The sequence below is a fragment of the Silurus meridionalis genome, chromosome 6 (assembly GCF_014805685.1).
Source record: "Silurus meridionalis isolate SWU-2019-XX chromosome 6, ASM1480568v1, whole genome shotgun sequence".
Taxonomy (NCBI): Eukaryota; Metazoa; Chordata; class Actinopteri; order Siluriformes; family Siluridae; genus Silurus; species Silurus meridionalis.
In genome coordinates this window covers 22,813,907-22,832,814 of record NC_060889.1, presented here as the reverse complement: position 1 = coordinate 22,832,814, position 18,908 = coordinate 22,813,907, and the positions used below count along the sequence as shown (strand labels likewise).

Sequence of the window (18,908 nt, the reverse complement as noted above, 5' to 3'; positions counted from 1 at the left end):
GCTAGCAATTAACTTACCAATAGCGAGGGTGACAAAGGATACCTGTATTAACAAGGACACCCAGCTAAGCAAATAAATAAACCACATCTTGTTTTTTTTAAATAAACACAATTAATATTAAAAAAATAGACAAATAAACAAAACAGCGCGACTTAGCAAAATGCTAAAATAAAACCGAAGCGGGCAAAGTTCAGCCAGCGTTTCCTTAGAGTGCTTCGTCACAGGTGAGGAAGAAGACGCGACGGTGCCGTGTAGGAACCACAGCACCACCTCCGGCTGGAGTTGAAATTACACCGCATAGCTAATACTAATACAGTACTAGAAACTGGGAATACTGGAAAACTCAGTAAATTAGTTTAAGAAATTACAGACTGCCTCAACCCAAAGACACTCCAAGATATATGTCAGATATATGTTAGTTTATGTTGTCTGGTGTAGCACCTCTGTTGTTTTGTTTTACTGTGTACTGCACTGTATATGGTTAAAATCACAATAAAAGCCTACTTGCATTGATTTCACTTAAAATATCATAGAAGTAATAATGCCGTCTGTGTAGAAATGCGTGTGAATAATCTTTAATCAATCTTAATATGGATTAAGCATAATATAGCAGCAGGGCCTCAATAATCATCTCTGACCAAAGGTGTGTGGGACAATGATTGCATTCACCTCACCATCTTAAGACCTGAGCTATCTCCTTAGTGGTTAAGGTGCTGGGTTACTGATCAGAAGGTTCCAAGCCCCAGTATTGCCAAGCTACCAATCTTGGGCCCTTCAGCAAGGTCCTTAACTCTCAGTACTCAGATGCTTCTTCAGTCAAGTTGTTTAAAGGCTGGACTACCGCAACCATCTCCTGGCAGGTGCCTCTGAGTGCAATTTGATTCTGCAACTGATGTAGATGCATGAATTCTCCAACACCACCCAATTTATATATTTCATCCACTGGCTTCCATTAGCTGTCCACATTCAATTTAAAAACCCTACAAAGCCAAAAAAAAAAAAAAACATTGAGCACCAACTTACCTCAAAGAACTTATTACACCCTGCACCACACACACACACACACACACACACACACACACACACACACACACAGAGATTATCCATCATTGGTTGATTGGCACACAGGTGGTAGAATAAACTTCACCTATATGGTTCACCAAAAAAAAAATCATAAAAACAACTTTTGTATGTATTTTCAGACAGGTGGCATTCTTGTGACCTAATAAATCGGTAACTAGTAAGAACGCTGGCTTTATAAATTTATTTGAAGTAAAACTACACTGTATTACCGCTTATTGTTAAGGATTGAATCTGGTGTTTCTCCATCTATTTAAATTTTATATAATAAAATATGAATATAATATTATATTATCCTCACTGTACTTTGTCACACTGTTCACTTTAGCTAGCTAACACTGAAATAGATGTTTAATTTTTACATGCTAACTATACCGTGACATAGCCTATCAACTTTAGTCGTTTTTTACATACAGTACAAGGTAACATTAAAATAATAAATTGTAATAGTTTGAATAAATGTATATATAAATTTGTAAAAAAAAAATTGTATACTTTAGATTTACTGTAACATGTAATTGCTAACCGTCTCACCAACCTCCACACAGTGCCTTCATGAAGCTTTTTTTGGAACCTCAGTTCTCCAGCATTTGTTCATTTATTCATAGCTTGTGCCTGAACCTCAAAACCTTGAACCTTGTTATGACAGTCCAACATGCATGCATATTCCCACTTAGGAGCAATATGACATTGCTATTCCACCTGCTGGCATGTTTTTATTCACTGAGCTAAAACCCACACAGACATAAACATGCACAAAAATTCAATACAGACTGTAGCTGTGAGGCGGCAACATCTCCCTCCACTACTTACTGTGCCAACCTCATCTAAATCACACATCCATAACCACACCTTAGATACTCCCTCTACATACACACAAACACAGAAATCAGACACCTTACAGTTCCCAGTGAGAGATATAAATTCTTTATAATGTTTGCTAGATAAAGGTCTTTCTCAAGGGGGTGAAAAGAACTTGTATTGAATAAATTGAGTTTAAAAGCAGAAAGCCAAGAGCTACTACAGTGCAAATAATTCCTTTCCACTTAAATGCTTTTAGCAAAGAATAGCAGTGTGATGTGTGGAGAGAAAAAAGCACCTTTCCCATCTTCTTGATGCCTGAATGAACTCGACTAGACGCTTTTAAAAACGCGCACACAGAGAATACAGAGAGACGAAAAAAGTGTAATGACACCTCACAGAATCACTGATTTCTTTTAAAAGCACACAAATATAGCATGTAAAAATAAATAACAAAAACAAAAATAACAAACTATTTCTAAATATTCTGTAGAAGAAGAATGTTTTATTTCATTATTCTAAAAGGGCCTTTGAACGTTTCTAATACATTAATAAAACTGATACAAACAATTTTAAATACCTACAAATGTAAGCTAAATAGTTTCTTTACATTTTATAAAATGGTAATTAGTGACTGTGCTGACAACTATGAAATCTTCCTTCAAATAATGAATATAATGAATGTTGAAAAATAATCATACAATTATTTTCAGTGTGTCATTCATTGAAGTCTTAAAAGAAAAATAATCTTAAGGATATTCCATGAAACTTAATTTTCTGTTAACTTCATTTCGGGTTCCAAATTTCATGTAACCAGTGTATTATAATCAATATGGTGGCAAGAGATAAAACTGCCTTTATTTTCACTTCTCTTCCCAAATGACACATTCTGATGCTCTGATGCGTGAGTTTCTCTTTTCCTGGTTCTGCTTCACCCTTCGCAGTACAGGAGTATTCCCACTCTCTGATAGCCAGTTTGCTGAGACTTTGTCTGTGGATGCAGGAGCCGGATCTGCAATATTGGATGGACATCAGGTATGGGAACTATGAGCACTAAAACTAAAACAGTAGTTCATGCCAGGCCTAAATACAATTAATTAAAGTTGTGGTTGTTTATATAAGTAATGTAATAGAAGAACCTGACTTTAAAATGTGACAATGTTTTTTAACATATGTACAGTTTCCTTCCTGAATTATTCAGATTAATACAATGTCTTATATCTCTTCTATCACATATTAGATTTGTACTGCTTGTACTGTGAGCTATACCTATCAATGTGAAACAGAGCAAGCAAACTACATCTGTGACTATGGATTTCTAAATAAATAAGAGCTTGGTATTTGCTTTATTTTGGCCTTAGCAGTAAACCTAAATGAAAGATTTTTACCCTGAGGTTTTGTTGCTGCAGTGGGTGGGGTGCCTTTTTCATCCCCAATTGCCCGTCTTCTTCGCTGCAAGACCATCTGAAGCTCCGCGTCCCCTACATTACGACTAATCTTCTTCCTTGACAAAATTCTGATGGGTGCTGGTTTTTTTATGGTGTCCTGAGTGAAAAAACAGGTCAATAGCTTCTTCTGATCATTCTTATTAACAAGGTGTTGCAAGTTAAAGAATTTCCTTTCACAGGATGTTTTTGTTTTTCACACCATTCTGCATAAACTCTAAAGACTATTTTGTGAGAAAACACGAGATCGTGTTTCCATAACCATGTCATGCTTAAATCACAAAGTTCACATTCTCAACTTGATTTGAACAATTACTGAAGCTATGGAGTTATATCTCTATAAGGTTTATACAGCCAAAAAAAGGTATACTATTAAATCAGTTTATATCACAGTCACAGGTGCGACCGGTGGGTTAATGAGAAATGAAACAGCAAATGGCTATTTACCAGTATTCCCTGCAACTCAAGGACAGCAGACTTCCTCTTCTCACTTCGTTGATCCTATGACAATAAACAGTTCTATTATCCTGCAGCAGTCTATTTGACTTTATTTTCAGTAGTTGCAAGGATTTATAACGGCAGTCACTTTGTCAATTTAAAAGCTTGGTATTTTGTAGTATAGTACAAACACTATGTTAAGCGAAAAATTACACAGAAAGAATGCAGTTTCTGTTCCATTCTTTGACTTTATCAAACATTTTATTTGCAGATTGCAGTTTAAAGATTTACCAGTAATATGTATACATACACTGTATATTACATGTAAAAGTGATAATTCACTGAAGACTTGCCTTCCATGGGTCTTCATCCAAGTTAGTCTGTAAGGTAAAAAAAAAAATTATAAAATGAATTATCTTTATCTGTAATTTTCCTTCATTTAGCTCTGTGGATAAAAAAACAAACAAAAAAACCCTATTTACCTGTGGGGGTTTCTGGGTGGGCTTTAGTACAATCCCCTGCTTAATTCTCGTCATCATTTCATCCACTGCTCTGGCTTTCATATCAATAGACTGTGGTGGCTCTGTAATAACAAAACGGCAGGTCAACAGTTAGGCAAATTCTTCCCTGCAAAGTAAGGGTTGTGTATAAAGATGAACACATATTGCTCTTACTCTTAGGGTCAGTGGCATTGTTTCCAACCTTCTTTCTGTTCCTCAAAGCATCCAGTGGGCTAAAGGGAAACATCAGTATATTTATTATACTGTCTTAGGTCTTTTTACCATATTATGTTCTCATGTATACTGTACATGTCATTATAATGGAGCTAATTATCATTTTGATCTTACTCAACAGGACTTGTGGAGAGCACAGGAGGAGGTGGTGGTGGTGGAGGAGGAGGAGGAGGCGGAGGCGGAGGAGGTGGAGGAGGAAGAGTTGAAGAGGAAAGTGGAGCTGCCATGACCTTCTTTTCATTTGATAGGCCGGATTCTTTGCAAGGATTCTCTTTAGCCATTTTCAGCAGATCCTGAAGCTGCTTAACTGAGTACATATTATTAAATTATGTGCAGTTTTGCGTGTCATGTAAGATTAAACCATTCTTCTCACATGAAAATGTCTGATCTAATTACACCAATGATAGCACAGCACAGCTGGACTCACCTTCCTCCTGTAGTTCTGTCACTGTGTTTTGTGAGTCCCTCAACTGATTCTCTATCTTTATCTTCTCTTTCAAGTTGGTCTCTAGCTGAGCTCTGACCATCTGCAGCTCGGTAAGAGCATTAAACTCCTCCATCACTGCCTGAGACTGGCTCCTCTGCAACAGAGAAGCACAATCCAGGAGGACAGTTAGGATTAAGATATTCGTTTATCATTTCTGATTATCATTTCTGCTTTTAAATACCCACATTGCCTCTGTGATCCTCCACACAAGCAAACATACACTCAGACACGTGCATGCATTGCAGTCAGTGATGTTACTATACTTGTAAGTGCATGTCCATGCACTTTCTTATGATTATTATGTGCTAATTTGTACTATCACCTGACTCTGATATTTTGATTTACTTTTCTACTTTAACTTTAATAAAACATTTTAATGCCGTAACTAACTGTATCAAATTTCATTGTTTTATAAACATGATTAGAGATTCACTAAAAGCACAAACTTTCGAGCGCAATTTTGTCTACACACTTTCCTTAGTGCCATATATCTATATAAGCATAAATATTTCAATATATATATATGTAAGGTAAACATTTATAGACTCTAGTGTAGACTAGTGTAATTGGCCATTAAAGCATGACTAAACATTTACCAGAGTATTTTTTTTACAAAAGTACTTGCACTGTTACTTGAGTAATGCATTTGGTTCATCTATCACTCTCTCACGGACATACACAAACGCTCACACACACCTGGTGTTGATGATGCAGTCGAATCTCCTCCAGTGCTTTGCTAAGTTGAGCCACCTGCTCAAGGGCTTGCTTAAGCTGTGCATCAACCTCTTCATTTTGTACCAGGGCCAAGCTCTGCCTTTGGCTTTCTTTCTGCTTCACCAGCACCTATACTCATCCATTCCCAATGAAACATCTTGTTAGCTTTTTTAATACTAAATGAATTGACTCATTACCATATATGTATGTTCTGATTAGTATATACTATATGAGTTGTATTTCAAAGGATGAAGTAGAAACAATTGGTTTTCAATAGATAGTATTTTTTAGCAATTGTTAACCCACACCCACAATGTAGTGTTCAAACTTTTTATTGTTTTATTGATTGTGTGAATAAGACCAGTAATTATTTAGTTTATTTAAACAAAGACAGTTAATAAAAAAAAAAGGACCATTAAATCATCCCAGACTCCACCTTCAAAAATCACATCCTTCACTGATTCATACAGAAGAAAAAAAGAAGGAACCTGACTGAAAGACCCTGGAAGTGAATCTGTTTTGGTTTCCAATCATAACTTTCACTTCCCGCATTTATTAAGTGCTCTTAGTTCACAACATAGCCAGAGTTTCAGAGATCAACCGGTGACTCTCACACCAACTGCATTGCAGTTAAACTAGAAAAAGCCTGTTTTTTGACAAGTGAATAGTTGCAGCTCTTTGTATGAAGACAAGCCTGCATTTACTTTCTGTTTGGGTTAGGCCTTCATTAGACTCTTTGTAACAGAAATCCAAATAAGGAAATGAATGTGTTTTGAAAACATGGTAAAACACATAAATGGACAGGACTAGCAATAAAGAGCCTCATTCAAGCTGTTTAGTGTGTGGCGGGCCATTGAGAGTGAGACTGAGTGGGGTGTAAACAGTAGGGGTCCCTTTCACAGGTGAAATTCCCCCCTGCAAAGCCCTCATTATGCCATCTGCAAATAGTGAACAATACGGACAAAGGCAACAATGATGGTGGCGGATATAAAGTGTCAGCGAAGGACAGGGGGCTAAAAAGCTTCAGTTTACAAACTGCCATCTTGATGGGTACTAATTATTTCGGAGGGGTGTGTTGGGGTGAATGCGAGGAAGCGTCCTGTGCTGAGATGCTCACTTAGAGAGAATAAATGCCAGAACAGCTGGCATTAATAAAAACAAGGTGCAGTCTCTCTGTGTGTGTGTATGTGTGTGTGTGTGTGTGTGTGTGTGTGTGTGTGTGTGTGTGTCCCATTATCCTAATATACACAAAACAAAAGGGTTGTTGTTAAAATAGTGGGAAATAGACAAGTTGCCTTTTGTCTACTCATACTTAGATGAATCACAGACAATATACTCTCTGTTCCTTATAAACATTTATTCACCAGATGTACTAATGGTAGGTCTGACCCTTTCCCCCTGACCACCCAATGTGTTTATCCTATAATAGAATAATTAGAGGCAAGTGTAAATACATTTGTATGTCTAAGAAATTGCCTAAATCCTCCAAATATGGTTCATATTATGTATTAATTCTACATTCCCATTAAGGAAAATCATTTTGAAGGAGCAAGAGCAAGCCAGTGCTCCAGATATACTTGACTTTATCAAAACAGAACTACTACCTGATGTGCAAACTGTTCAGCATGATGCCTGAGTCCCTGCTCTATTTCCAGCTTCTGTGACATCTCTGCAAACTCTTCTGTAACAAGCTGGGACACTACGCTCAGCATTCACACAATAGTACACACAGAAAGAGAGAAGGAAGAAGAATTACATAAAAAAAATAACTGATGAATCAAATAATACATTTGATTAAACAAATCATTCAATCAATCAATCAATCAGCTCAAATTAAGATATTCATTCACCTCTTTTTATTTTGTTTACTGTTCGACTCTGTTTAGATAATTTTCTCAAAATGGCCTCTTTTTCCTGGACCTCCATCGCAAGCTGTTCAGAGTGATGGAAAAATCAATATGATAAGGTCTCATAACCCATTACAAAAACCACACGCTTTCTATATGAGCATTTTCTTTACCTGTTCTTTCACTTCATCCCTTTCCTTTTTCAAAACGTCTACCTGCTCACACAGCTGCATCTTCTCTCCCAAGAGCTGATCAACAGAGGACTGAAGCTCTGACAACACAGTGGGTTCTACTATGAATTTTAATCCCTTAATATATCACATTTCTTGCACATTTTAATATTTTGACAAACACACAGGCAGTAATTTGTAATCGGTTTTCTTTTTTTTTAATGTGAGTGACACTTTACATTTTGCATTTTATTTGTCCTTTATAGTTTTTTAAATACACAACAGTGTGTGTAACAGTTCTGAAGCATATAAGGATAAAGGATTACTGTACCTCTGATCTGAGCCTGACTTTTGAAAAGTGGCTCTTCTGCTAATTCGATTGAAGCATCAGAAACAGATTCATCTTCTACATCCAAGTTTAGAGCAACCAGGTTTTCAGGTATTTCTGGGATCAGTGGCAGGAGAGCCTGACTTTTTCTCTTTAAAACTTGTTCTCTTTCGTCACCTGTGATTTCAAAGATCAGGTGTTGTGAACAAAGTGTAGTACTGCAGTAATACTACACACCTTGAAAACATTAAATAATTTTATAGATATATTCGACAATGCTGTGTGTATTTTAGATTCTGCTTCAGTGTTCTACTTATTGGGTGCAGCAAAAGTGGAAATTAGTCTGTTAATGTTTTCCTCTATTTTAATTTTTTTCACTTCTAAGGTCAGTCAATAAATTAATTAATGCCCATTAAATATTCATATTCTTTCACTATTTGTTCACCATTGTGGAGCCATTCATTTCATTGAACTATTTCACTGCACATGAAACTGAAGCACACCCTACATGGAACACCACATGGCACCATGAACACACATTCTCACACCCATATATATACTTTAAGACAATTTAATTTATGTTTTCATGTTGCTCAGGATAAAATGCCCTTTCGGTAAACTGGACAGATTGGTTGAGGTACCTTTAAGGCAAAGGCCTCAGCATTCTCTCTGCACGAGCGTTCAATCTGAAACTGAATCTCCAACATGTTTATCTCCTTTAGCAGCTGAGTGGATGCTAAAGGGAAATCAAACAGAAAGAACAAATAGCTAGTAACTAGAATTTAAAATGTTCAAAAAAAGATAGTATAATTTAATTTTAAATGTAAATAATAGCTTCTGTACATACTTGATTCATAAACAAACTGTATCAGTTTTAGGCTGGTCACGATATAACACTATTTTACTGGCGTACGGAAAGAATACTTGGGCCAAATAATGAGTTTACCTTCCTCCATTTGAGATAGTTTCTGGTTGGCTTCATCGCATTGCTTCTCCAATATTTCACACTGCAGACGTTATTAATAATAGGGTAAATATGACAAAACAGCAATATAATTAATAATGCAGGAATATAGCGATATTTTAGCAAAGCACCTGGATGTCTTGTTCCTCCTCTGAAGATCCGGCACTCTCATCCTCAGAGTCTTGGTTGTAGTAAAATAAATGATTAAAGGTTACAAAACTTGTAAAAGTATAGTGAGTTTGATTAAATATAGATCCTTTCAGTCATTGATATTATGTGCACATTTATCTTCATGGTATTGGACATGCGAACACAATTATTCTAATGCTAAATTTCAACAATTACTTAAATAGTTGAACTAGTTAAATAGTAAATAGATTTCAAAAACAATATTTGAGTCATAGGGTTGTTGGACTCTGCCTCACTAGTAGGACAAATAAATGAGAAACAGATTATACAAAATTAAAAAACGTGAAAAAGTAAATAAAAGTGTATACATGTAGGTGATTTTGAGAAATGTGTGTACGTTTTTTAAAAAGGCAAGTACTCAACTCCACTTAGGTACTTTTGAACATCTACTGATACTAGCAAAGTCTAATATCAACTGAATGACAAATCTACAGTAACAGTAACATACACTCTCACAGTAGTTGCTTTAAACTTACATTGACAGTGTAATTTTAATATAAGATCTTACCTAAATGTTTTAAAACTGTTTCTGACTTCCACATCCTTGCAGAACTCCGGACAGCTATGAGAACTGATAATGATTTCCGAGCACTGAACAGGAATTAGTGACATACAGAGAAAGTTCTAAGAGAAAAGAAGAATTGAAACTCTATTTCTCATTTTAAGTGGAGTTTCAACAGAGTATTTTTTTACTTTTAAAGAAGTGTTCATAGTGAATAGATCCAAGTTAGCTTTATTACAAATCTCTGATCTCTGACTATCTCTGTTTTAAAACCATCTCAGTTCTACTCTGTTTGTTCAGTTTTTATAAACCAAGAATATTTAGAAATACTTTCCATATATATATAATTTCTTTTTCTTTTTTAAAAAAATATGTAATAGATCAGAGCTACTTAATGGATCGATATGGCTTTTTCACACATTAAAAAAGCAATAGTGGAGATTGTTTTCCTTATGTGTTGTGGTTGGTATCACAGTATTTAATTCTGTACAGTTTTGAATGTATATAATGCTCGTTGTTTGGGTATGGCATTCAGTTTGAAACTTATTATATATATATCACAGCCATATTGTTTAAAGATTTGTAATAAAGCTAACTTAGATCTATTCACTATGAACACTGAAACTCCACTTAAAATGAGACTCAAATCATAAACATAAATTACTTGAAGTACTATGGGTTATTAAGGAGAAATTCCAGCTACCATTATTGTGTTGCATCCTTTAGCCCATCCTGTAGCCCATAGACTGGCCTCATGATGGCACCATGACTCTGCCAAAAACAACCTGTTGCTTCTACACATTACCTGAGACTACACATTTACACATGGTTTGCTTTAGTATGTTTGCAGTGGACATTCCTTGTGTTCAGTCCCCTGTGGCTATGCCTTGTAGTAAAACAGTTACTTTAAACATGATAATTATTTGCCATTTAAATTAAAATATTTACTGGGCCAATAAGAATTTTTTTATTGCCTATGTATAATGAAAAAGACTAAATTATTTAAACTAACACAAAGAGACACAAATAGTTAACACAGAAAACCCAGACTGGCTGAGGACAAAGTGGTACAGGAAACAGAAAATGTCAAAGTGTTTAGAAACTCTGTGGAAGAGTGTTTACTATCAGCAATTTTCCCTGATAATTCCACAGAGCTTAAAAATGTATACCCCAGTTCTGCATAGTTGTTTGAAAGCTAAAGATTCTTCGCTGATGTCTACTCACTGTGTCCCCATACACCTGGCCATTGAGGATATTATCCCCAATCAATCTGGGACAACCTTGTGCCCTCCTTAAAATCCCCTCACACTCACACTCTCTGTTGGGATCCGATAGACCTGCATTACTTCTGACATGCAGAAACACTGATTCTGTAAGGGTTGTGACCCCACACAGCAGGTCTTGGCAGGGTTTTAGTCCAACGCAATCACACATCTGCGTGCCTCAGTCCTATGCTACCCACTGTGTTCTCTGCTCGCTCTGTTCTGCATTCAGCACCACCCCCCTCTTCCCCCAAACAACCTTCACCCCACCCCATCCCCCATTCCCACCCGGCCTTACCAAGCCAGTAACCAGCTTCAAGTGCTGCTTCAGATGTACAGAACAAAATCAGTGCTAATTGGAATACTGCAGGCTTGAGAGATGACCAACAAAATGTACTGTTAGTGCATGCCTTTTTAAAATTGTGGTTTTCTGTGTGGTTTATTCTTAAACATTGTTTTTTTCCTACATTTTGCAATATGTGTGTGTGTGTGTGTGTGTGTGTGTGTGTGTGTGTGTGTGTGTGTGTGTGTGTGTGTGTGTGTGTGTATGCCTACAATGCTAATCTAATGCATTTAAAAGGAAAGAGAGTTGTCTCTTTTTAATATTTGTGAGTGTTTTAATGACTCCCCCAGTGACGTGTGTTTAAATATCAAATACAAATCTGAAATTATTTAGTGCACCTCCTGACACAATAAAATCAAAATGTGTATTCCTTACTTTTAATATATAAACAGAACACAGAACTAAACACAACTCTAGCACACACACAAACACACACACACACACACACACACACACACACACACTCTCTCTCTCTCTCTCTCCCCCTCTGTCTCATTCCTTTCTGTTTCCACTCCAGCCACCTGCATTCTCGCAGATGTTGCCAAGTATGGATCATGTGATGTGTGTCCCACTGTCTAGTAATCAGGGTGCATTGTGAAAAGACCTGTATGTGGTATATTTGGAGGGATGTCCTTAGGGAGTTCCCATAGTGGTGTTCTGCTAATACAACTGAAATCACAAATCAATTTACCTAGTTTGCAAACAATAATAACCCATATGGATCATAATCTACAATAAAAAGAAACTGTTGTCTTATCTGTATAATAATAGAGTATAATAAAGTAGTTAAAAGAATGGATCACTATTGCAGGTCAGTATTTTACTCTTACAATTTGACCAAAACTTCTCTACCTCTTTCCTATACTTATAAGTAGTGGTGCCCCTCCTCAAGGCTGTCACTGCCAGCCAGGCTGTTGCCTTGCTATTGTCCTTTAAACAAAAGGAGCTGCTGCCCTCTCACGGGCTATGTTACAGTCTGTCACATGAGGCAGACACTCTGGATCAGCCACTCTTTATCTTCTTTGGTACATCAGATTACTTCCAATGCCTCAGTCTGCTTGGCACATCCAATTCAATTAGACTCTATTAGTCCTGCTCCCATCCTACTGCTCTCTCCACGCCTCTTTCTGTTTCCCAATCCATCCCTTCTTTTGTCTTCCCCCTTTAACCACCCATTGACTTTACCCATGCTTCTCCTCCACTCATCCACTAGGTCACTCTATCAGGCAGGACGGTGGTGCGCATCACTGCTCCCTGGCAAAGATCTGATCCTCATTGTGTGTTGTCCACTCCCTCTCTTCCAATACTACGCTCATTCTCTTTGCAAATGAGAGGCTTTGACAAGTGATCAGAGAAAGAAGGGATGAAAACAGACTAGAGGGAGGGAAAAAAGGTAGGGCTGGGCTACAGGATTGAATCTTGTTGCATTCCCATGGAGCAAAAAGTTAATGATGTCTCTTTTATGGTGCTGGCATTTTATGTGATAAAAAAATTACAAGTGCTGGTGAGCAGCAACAAAAGAATCAACGAATCTAGACTGACGCAGATTTTTCATTGTTTCTATTACAATATAAAATATATTTTTATTATTTTACAGTCAACATTTCTGAAAATATCTATTAAGTAAGTTTACAAAATAAACTGGGAAAGATGTCAAGGCTATTGAAAATGTCCAAACATGATTAAACAAAAAAAACTTTGATTTACTTTGTATTCCTGATCTAGAACAACAATATTGTTGTTAGCATTTAGTAATATTTAATTTTCTTTTTCTCATTGCTTTTCCCTCTTGACTAACAATTATCTCACATCCTTCATTAATAAAGGTCACTCACATGCCTGTCTTGCCCACTTGGCCTAATCTGGCCTGACAGCTTCCTACCATAATTGGTACTAACACCCAGATGGACGGGGCACTAATTTACTGTTCCTAATAAAGAGAGGTGGCTGAGAGGCGGTAGAACAGGGGGAGGCTTTATTTGTTGGTTATAGATACAGAAGCAGTAAACACCCCAGGCCTCAGGCCTGACAGTTTGAATTGGCTTTTGTTCACACATTTGTTCAATAGAGTGTCCTTCCCCTTCCTCCCATTCTGGGCCTTCACCATACCACATGATTTAATATGTCTTTCTCTTTTACACGACAGTCTCCCTTCCCTTGCTCTTTTCTCTCTCATTCAATTTTTCTACAGATATGAATGTTTCACCTGAATGTTCACACTTATATAATATATCTATCTTTAAACCTGTCTGAAATCTGCACATTTATGTGTGTCTGAGTATACGTATTAGTGTGTATTAACAGGAGGCTGGGAGCTTGACCTTCTTTTTAATAATAAGGCTGAAGGTTATGACCCGAGCACTAAATGAAGGAGAAAGAGAAGCTCTAAATTTGTGGTGCTTTGTCATTATTCCTGTCTATTCAATATTCATAAGTTAAATGTCTTTTGATCTATCCCAATGTATACAAGGACTCATGGTATGAGAACAAATCTGTGAATATTTATTTCCAATTGTTTTTCCCATATGTAAACAAATACATATACACACACATACACTATATTGCCAAAAGTATTGAGTCACCTGGTCATAAGTATGGTATGTGATTTTTGAGCATTGCATTCAACATTTATTCCATTTGCCCTTATATTTCCTCCACTCTTCACTCAGCTGTTCCACTAGATTTTGGAGTGTGCTCATGGATATTTGTTATCATCAGCAACAAGAGTATTAAGAAAGGCAGGTACTGGTGTAGGTGAGGAGGCCTGGGGTGCAGTCAGCATTCCAATTCATCCCAAAGGTGTTCAGTAGGGATGAGATCAAAACTCTATAGCAGGCAACTTAAGATCTTCCAACAGGTTTGTGTTTATTTCATTCATTCATTCATTTATTCATTCATAGATCATACACATTGCTTTTTACAGTAAAACAATATCACAAGAGGGACAGGGGTGGGGGGAAGCATTCAATAAATTTAAATGATACAAGTAAAATTTCACTTTGTCTTGTATTATTTAATTAAAGATATCGTATGGCTAGGAACAGATTTTTATAATCAGATCTAAGTTTTTCCTTAGTAAAAAAATCACATTATGTACCTGCATCTGGTAGTGTGATATAAAGTATCTGAATGGGAAATACTGAGTGACAACCTCTGTGCATGTGTGCATGTCCTTGAACGTTCAATCTTTCTCTGACTATAAACACTGTTTATATTTTACTGTCTGTGCACATACACACAAACCAACATTGGGTACAAGACACAAAGTTATCATGACCATGAGCTAGACCAGACCCAAGAAGACCATGCAGGGTACAAAACTCAAAATTATATTTCAATGTCTATAAGTCACAAATCCAGGAGATCACAGTATTTCTTACTAGAAAGGAAGAATTGAAGGGAGCTTTGAAGTCCACAGGGACATGGAGGCTAATTGATTCTGAACAGAGATGAGGAGAAACAAAACATATTCACAGTTACTGTGTGGGAGTGCTGGTACATGGCAAAAAAGCTAAAGGCATAAAGACCAGGTTGTCCTTGGGTGGGGGAATGAAATTGGAAGTGAAAATTGGGGTCAATAGGTCTAGCAGCGAGGAGGTGGCTTTAGTCGGGAAATATGCTAGTTTTTTTCTTTCTTTCTTTCTTTTTTAGAGAATGTCTAACTACACATCTCATTCAATTCCTCACATCAGAGTTACACTTAAAAGGAAGAGGCCATCGACACATCATGCTGTCTTAGCTGACATTCTCTGTTTATATTTTATTTAGTTTTAAAGACTGAATGTGCATTCATTATAATGTGCACAGGGGCCATGACTGAAAAGTGAAAAGTTAATTTAAGATATTAACTGTAAGACATATATGAAGACCACATTGAAAGATGAGGTAATGAAACAAATTTGTATCTTGCAGCCCATGGTTTGACTGTTTTATGTTGACAAAATTAACAAGGAGGAAAACCATAGACTTATTGATAGACTCTGCCAAGGACTTTTATTGATGAAAACATAAAATGAGCATTTTGACCTTTATATGTAATTTAAATAGTAAGGGCAATAATAAAAAAGACATCAAAACATTAATAACTGTCTCACAAAAGACTTAAGAAAATGTTCATGCTCTTTGCATATCAGCTGTCTATTTATTATCTTGCTTTTATTGCACAGATTCCTCTTAAAGTCTCTTAAGACATTGTCAGACATAAAATTTACCCTTATTACTTGTGACATTTAATCAAATGACATTTGGCTGTTTATTCAGACAGTGTTTAGTATGAAACGTCTTCCAAAAGGCTGTTGTAGTAAATTTAATATTTTGCAGTGGCCATTTCAGTTCCAAAACATGGCTGAAAACTGTAAATAACAATAGCAAGAGCATCACCAAATTAAAGGTAAGTACTTACTAAAGTAGTTTTGCCAAATATAACCAAAAGTATAATATTTCCAAATGCCATTATGCCACTAAAATAAAACAGTGTAAAAGTTATATACTTTTTTACAAAAAAAAAGGTCATCTTTATCACCAATGTTGCAGCAGCATGATATAACTGATCTTTAAATTATATATATATATATATATATATATATATATATATATATATATATATATATATATATATATATATATAAAATTTAAAGATAAGTTCTATCATGCTGCTGCTTATAAGTATAAGTATTTGAACACCCTGCTATTTTGCAAGTTCTCCCAGATAGAAATCATGGGGGGGTTTGAAGTTGTCGTCATAGGTGCATGTCCACTATGTTTTTAATCTAAAAAAAAATCCAGAAATCACAATATATGATTTTTTTAACTTTTTATTTGTATGATACAGCTGCAAATAAGTATTTGAACACCTGAGAAAGTCAATGTTGATATTTGGTAGCCTTTGTTTGCAATTACAGAGGTCAAACGTTTCCTGTAGTTTTTCACCAGGTTTGCACACACTGCAGGAGGGATTTTGGCCCACTCCTCCACACAGATCTTCTCTAGATCAGTCAGGTTTCTGGCCTGTCGCTGAGAAACACGGAGTTTGAGCTCCCTCCAAAGACTCTCTATTGGGTTTAGGTCTGGAGACTGGCTAGGCCACGCCAGAACCTTAATATGCTTCTTATAGAGCCACTCCTTGGTTATCCTGGCTGTGTGCTTCGGGTCATTGTTGGAAGACCCAGCCTTGACCCATCTTCAATGCTCTAACTGAGGGAAGGAGGTTGTTCCCCAAAATCTCGCAATACGTGGCCCCGGTCATCCTCTCCTTAATACAGTGCAGTCGCCCTGTCCCATGTGCAGAAAAACACCCCCAAAGCATGATGCTACCACCCCCATGCTTCACAGTAGGAATGGTGTTCTTGGGATGGTACTCATCATTCTTCTTCCTCCAAACACATTTAGTGGAATTATGACCCAAAAGTTCTATTTTGGTCTCATCTGACCACATGACTTTCTCCCATGACTCCTCTGGATCATCCAAATGGTCATTGGCAAACTTAAGACGTGCCTAGACATGTGCTGGTTTAAGCAGGGGAACCTTCCGTGCCATGCATGATTTCAAACCATGACGTCTTAGTGTATTACCAACAGTAACCTTGGAAACGGTGGTCCCGGCTCTTTTTAGGTCATTGACCAGCTCCTCCCATGTAGTTCTGGGCTGATTTCTCACCTTCCTTATGATAATTGAGACCCCACGAGGTGAGATCTTGCATGGAGCCCCAGTCTGAGGGAGATTGACAGTCATGTTTAGCTTCTTCCATTTTCTAATGATTGCTCCAACAGTGGACCTTTTTTCACCAAGCTGCTTGGCAATTTCCCCGTAGCCCTTTCCAGCCTTGTGGAGGTGTACAATTTTGTCTCTAGTGTCTTTTGACAGCTCTTTGGTCTTAGCCATGTTAGTAGTTGGATTCTTACTGATTGTATGGGGTGGACAGGTGTCTTTATGCAGCTAACGACCTCAAACAGGTGCATCTAATTTAGGATAATAAATGTAGTGGAGGTGGACATTTTAAAGGCAGACTAACAGGTCTTTGAGGGTCAGAATTCTAGCTGATAGACAGGTGTTCAAATACTTATTTGCAGCTGTATCATACAAATAAATAGTTTAAAAATCATATATTGTGATTTCTGGATTTTTTTTTTTTAGATTATGTTTCTCACAGTGAACATGCACCTACGATGACAATTTCAGACCCCTCCATGATTTCTAAGTGGGAGAACTTGCAAAATAGCAGGGTGTTCAAATACTTATTTCCCTCACTGTATATATACACACATATAACCTCTTCTTCTTTCGGCTACTCCCATTAGGGGTCACCACTGCAGAGCATCTGTCTTCACCTCAGTGACAGAATTGTATCAAGGCACAGATCTGGGGAACGGTACAGAAAGATTTTTGCAGCTTTGAAGGTCCCAATGAGCACAGTGTCCTTCATCATCCATTAATGGAAGAAGTATGAAACAAACCTAGAGCGGGCCGGCCAGCCATACTGAGCATTTGGGGTAGAAGAACCATAGTCAGGAAGGTGAAACCTGTCAGCACCACTCCACCAATCAGGCCTGTATGATGTGTCCAGATGGAAGCCACTCCTCAGAATAAGGCACATGACAGCCCATCTGGAGTTTGTCAAAAGGCATCCGAAGGACTCTCAGACCATGAGAAACAAAATTCTCTGAATATTTTATTAAAGTACAATTTTATAAATCAATTTTATGCAATATACTTTTTATTATATTGATTTAATTGAGCAATTAATTATATTGCCACAAATTAAATTGATTAAATACAATTTAAATGAAATTTCAATTACAATGGGAATCTTTAATTAAATACTTTACATTTGCTAGACCCCTTCTAGGTAATACAGATGTGTGAGTGTGTGTTTTACATTTAATACTTATTAACTTAACACTTATACTTAACTGTTCTACTTATTTCAGCATAGCCAAGTCAAGTCAAGTCAAGTTTATTTCTATAGAGCTTTTCACAACAGACATTGTCTCAAAGCAGCTTTACAGAAATCAACAGTCAAGGTGAATGATGTGTATTTATTCCTGATGAGCAGCCATGGCAACTGTGGCAAGGAAAAACTCCCTTAGATGTTATGAGGAAGAAACCTTGAGAGGAACCAGACTCAAAAGGGGAACCCATCCTCATTTGGGTGACATCAAGAGTTTGATCATAAATCTTTCAACAATACAGAACACTGGAGAGTGAGAACTAACATGAGCACTGGAGTGTGTGATAAGTAATGTTCTTTCTACACTCTTACTGGTTATAAAACTACTTTAGCATACTTTAACAAATGTCTTCATTCTTCATTTATTCGCTCCCTATGTGGAATTCTAAGGATTCTCTTCTAATAACAGAAATTCTGAAAGCTGGACACAAAATGTTAAAGAATCCATAATGCTAGTATTAGCGGCTAGCCACTTCCTGGTTAGCGGTTAACACTAGTGCTATGGATTCTTTTGCGTTTTAATGAGGCGGAGACTAAACAAACTTGCGGTCCAGCAAATGTTCTTTAAAATAACAGCTTAATACTTGGAGCTAAAAGGAACTAGCTATTATAGCTATTTATGCTAAATATTTATATTGCACAATGTTCCTAAATTCT

At 36.8% G+C, this 18,908-nt stretch overlaps 2 protein-coding genes across 2 annotated transcripts in view; both read right to left on the bottom strand.

The window, feature by feature from the left end:
- Positions 1–242, bottom strand: part of tex261 (testis expressed 261) — a 9,464-nt gene extending 9,222 nt beyond the window's left edge. Inside the window, exon 1 of the mRNA XM_046851140.1 lies at positions 18–242. Coding sequence (XP_046707096.1) covers positions 18–87 — 70 coding nt within the window. The 5' untranslated portion in view covers positions 88–242. The remainder of the gene's footprint in view (positions 1–17) is intronic.
- Positions 243–1,792: 1,550 nt separating this feature from the next.
- On the bottom strand, positions 1,793–9,788 carry shtn2 (shootin 2). Its single transcript, XM_046851110.1, is given in 18 exon segments — positions 1,793–2,893; positions 3,270–3,426; positions 3,774–3,827; positions 4,118–4,144; positions 4,247–4,347; positions 4,439–4,497; positions 4,613–4,805; positions 4,926–5,079; positions 5,682–5,828; positions 7,304–7,398; positions 7,550–7,631; positions 7,720–7,817; positions 8,048–8,203; positions 8,206–8,221; positions 8,686–8,780; positions 8,991–9,051; positions 9,140–9,189; positions 9,706–9,788. Coding segments are annotated over 18 exon segments (1,728 nt in total). The 5' UTR covers positions 9,740–9,788; the 3' UTR covers positions 1,793–2,744.
- Between the last annotated feature and the right edge of the window lie 9,120 nt (positions 9,789–18,908).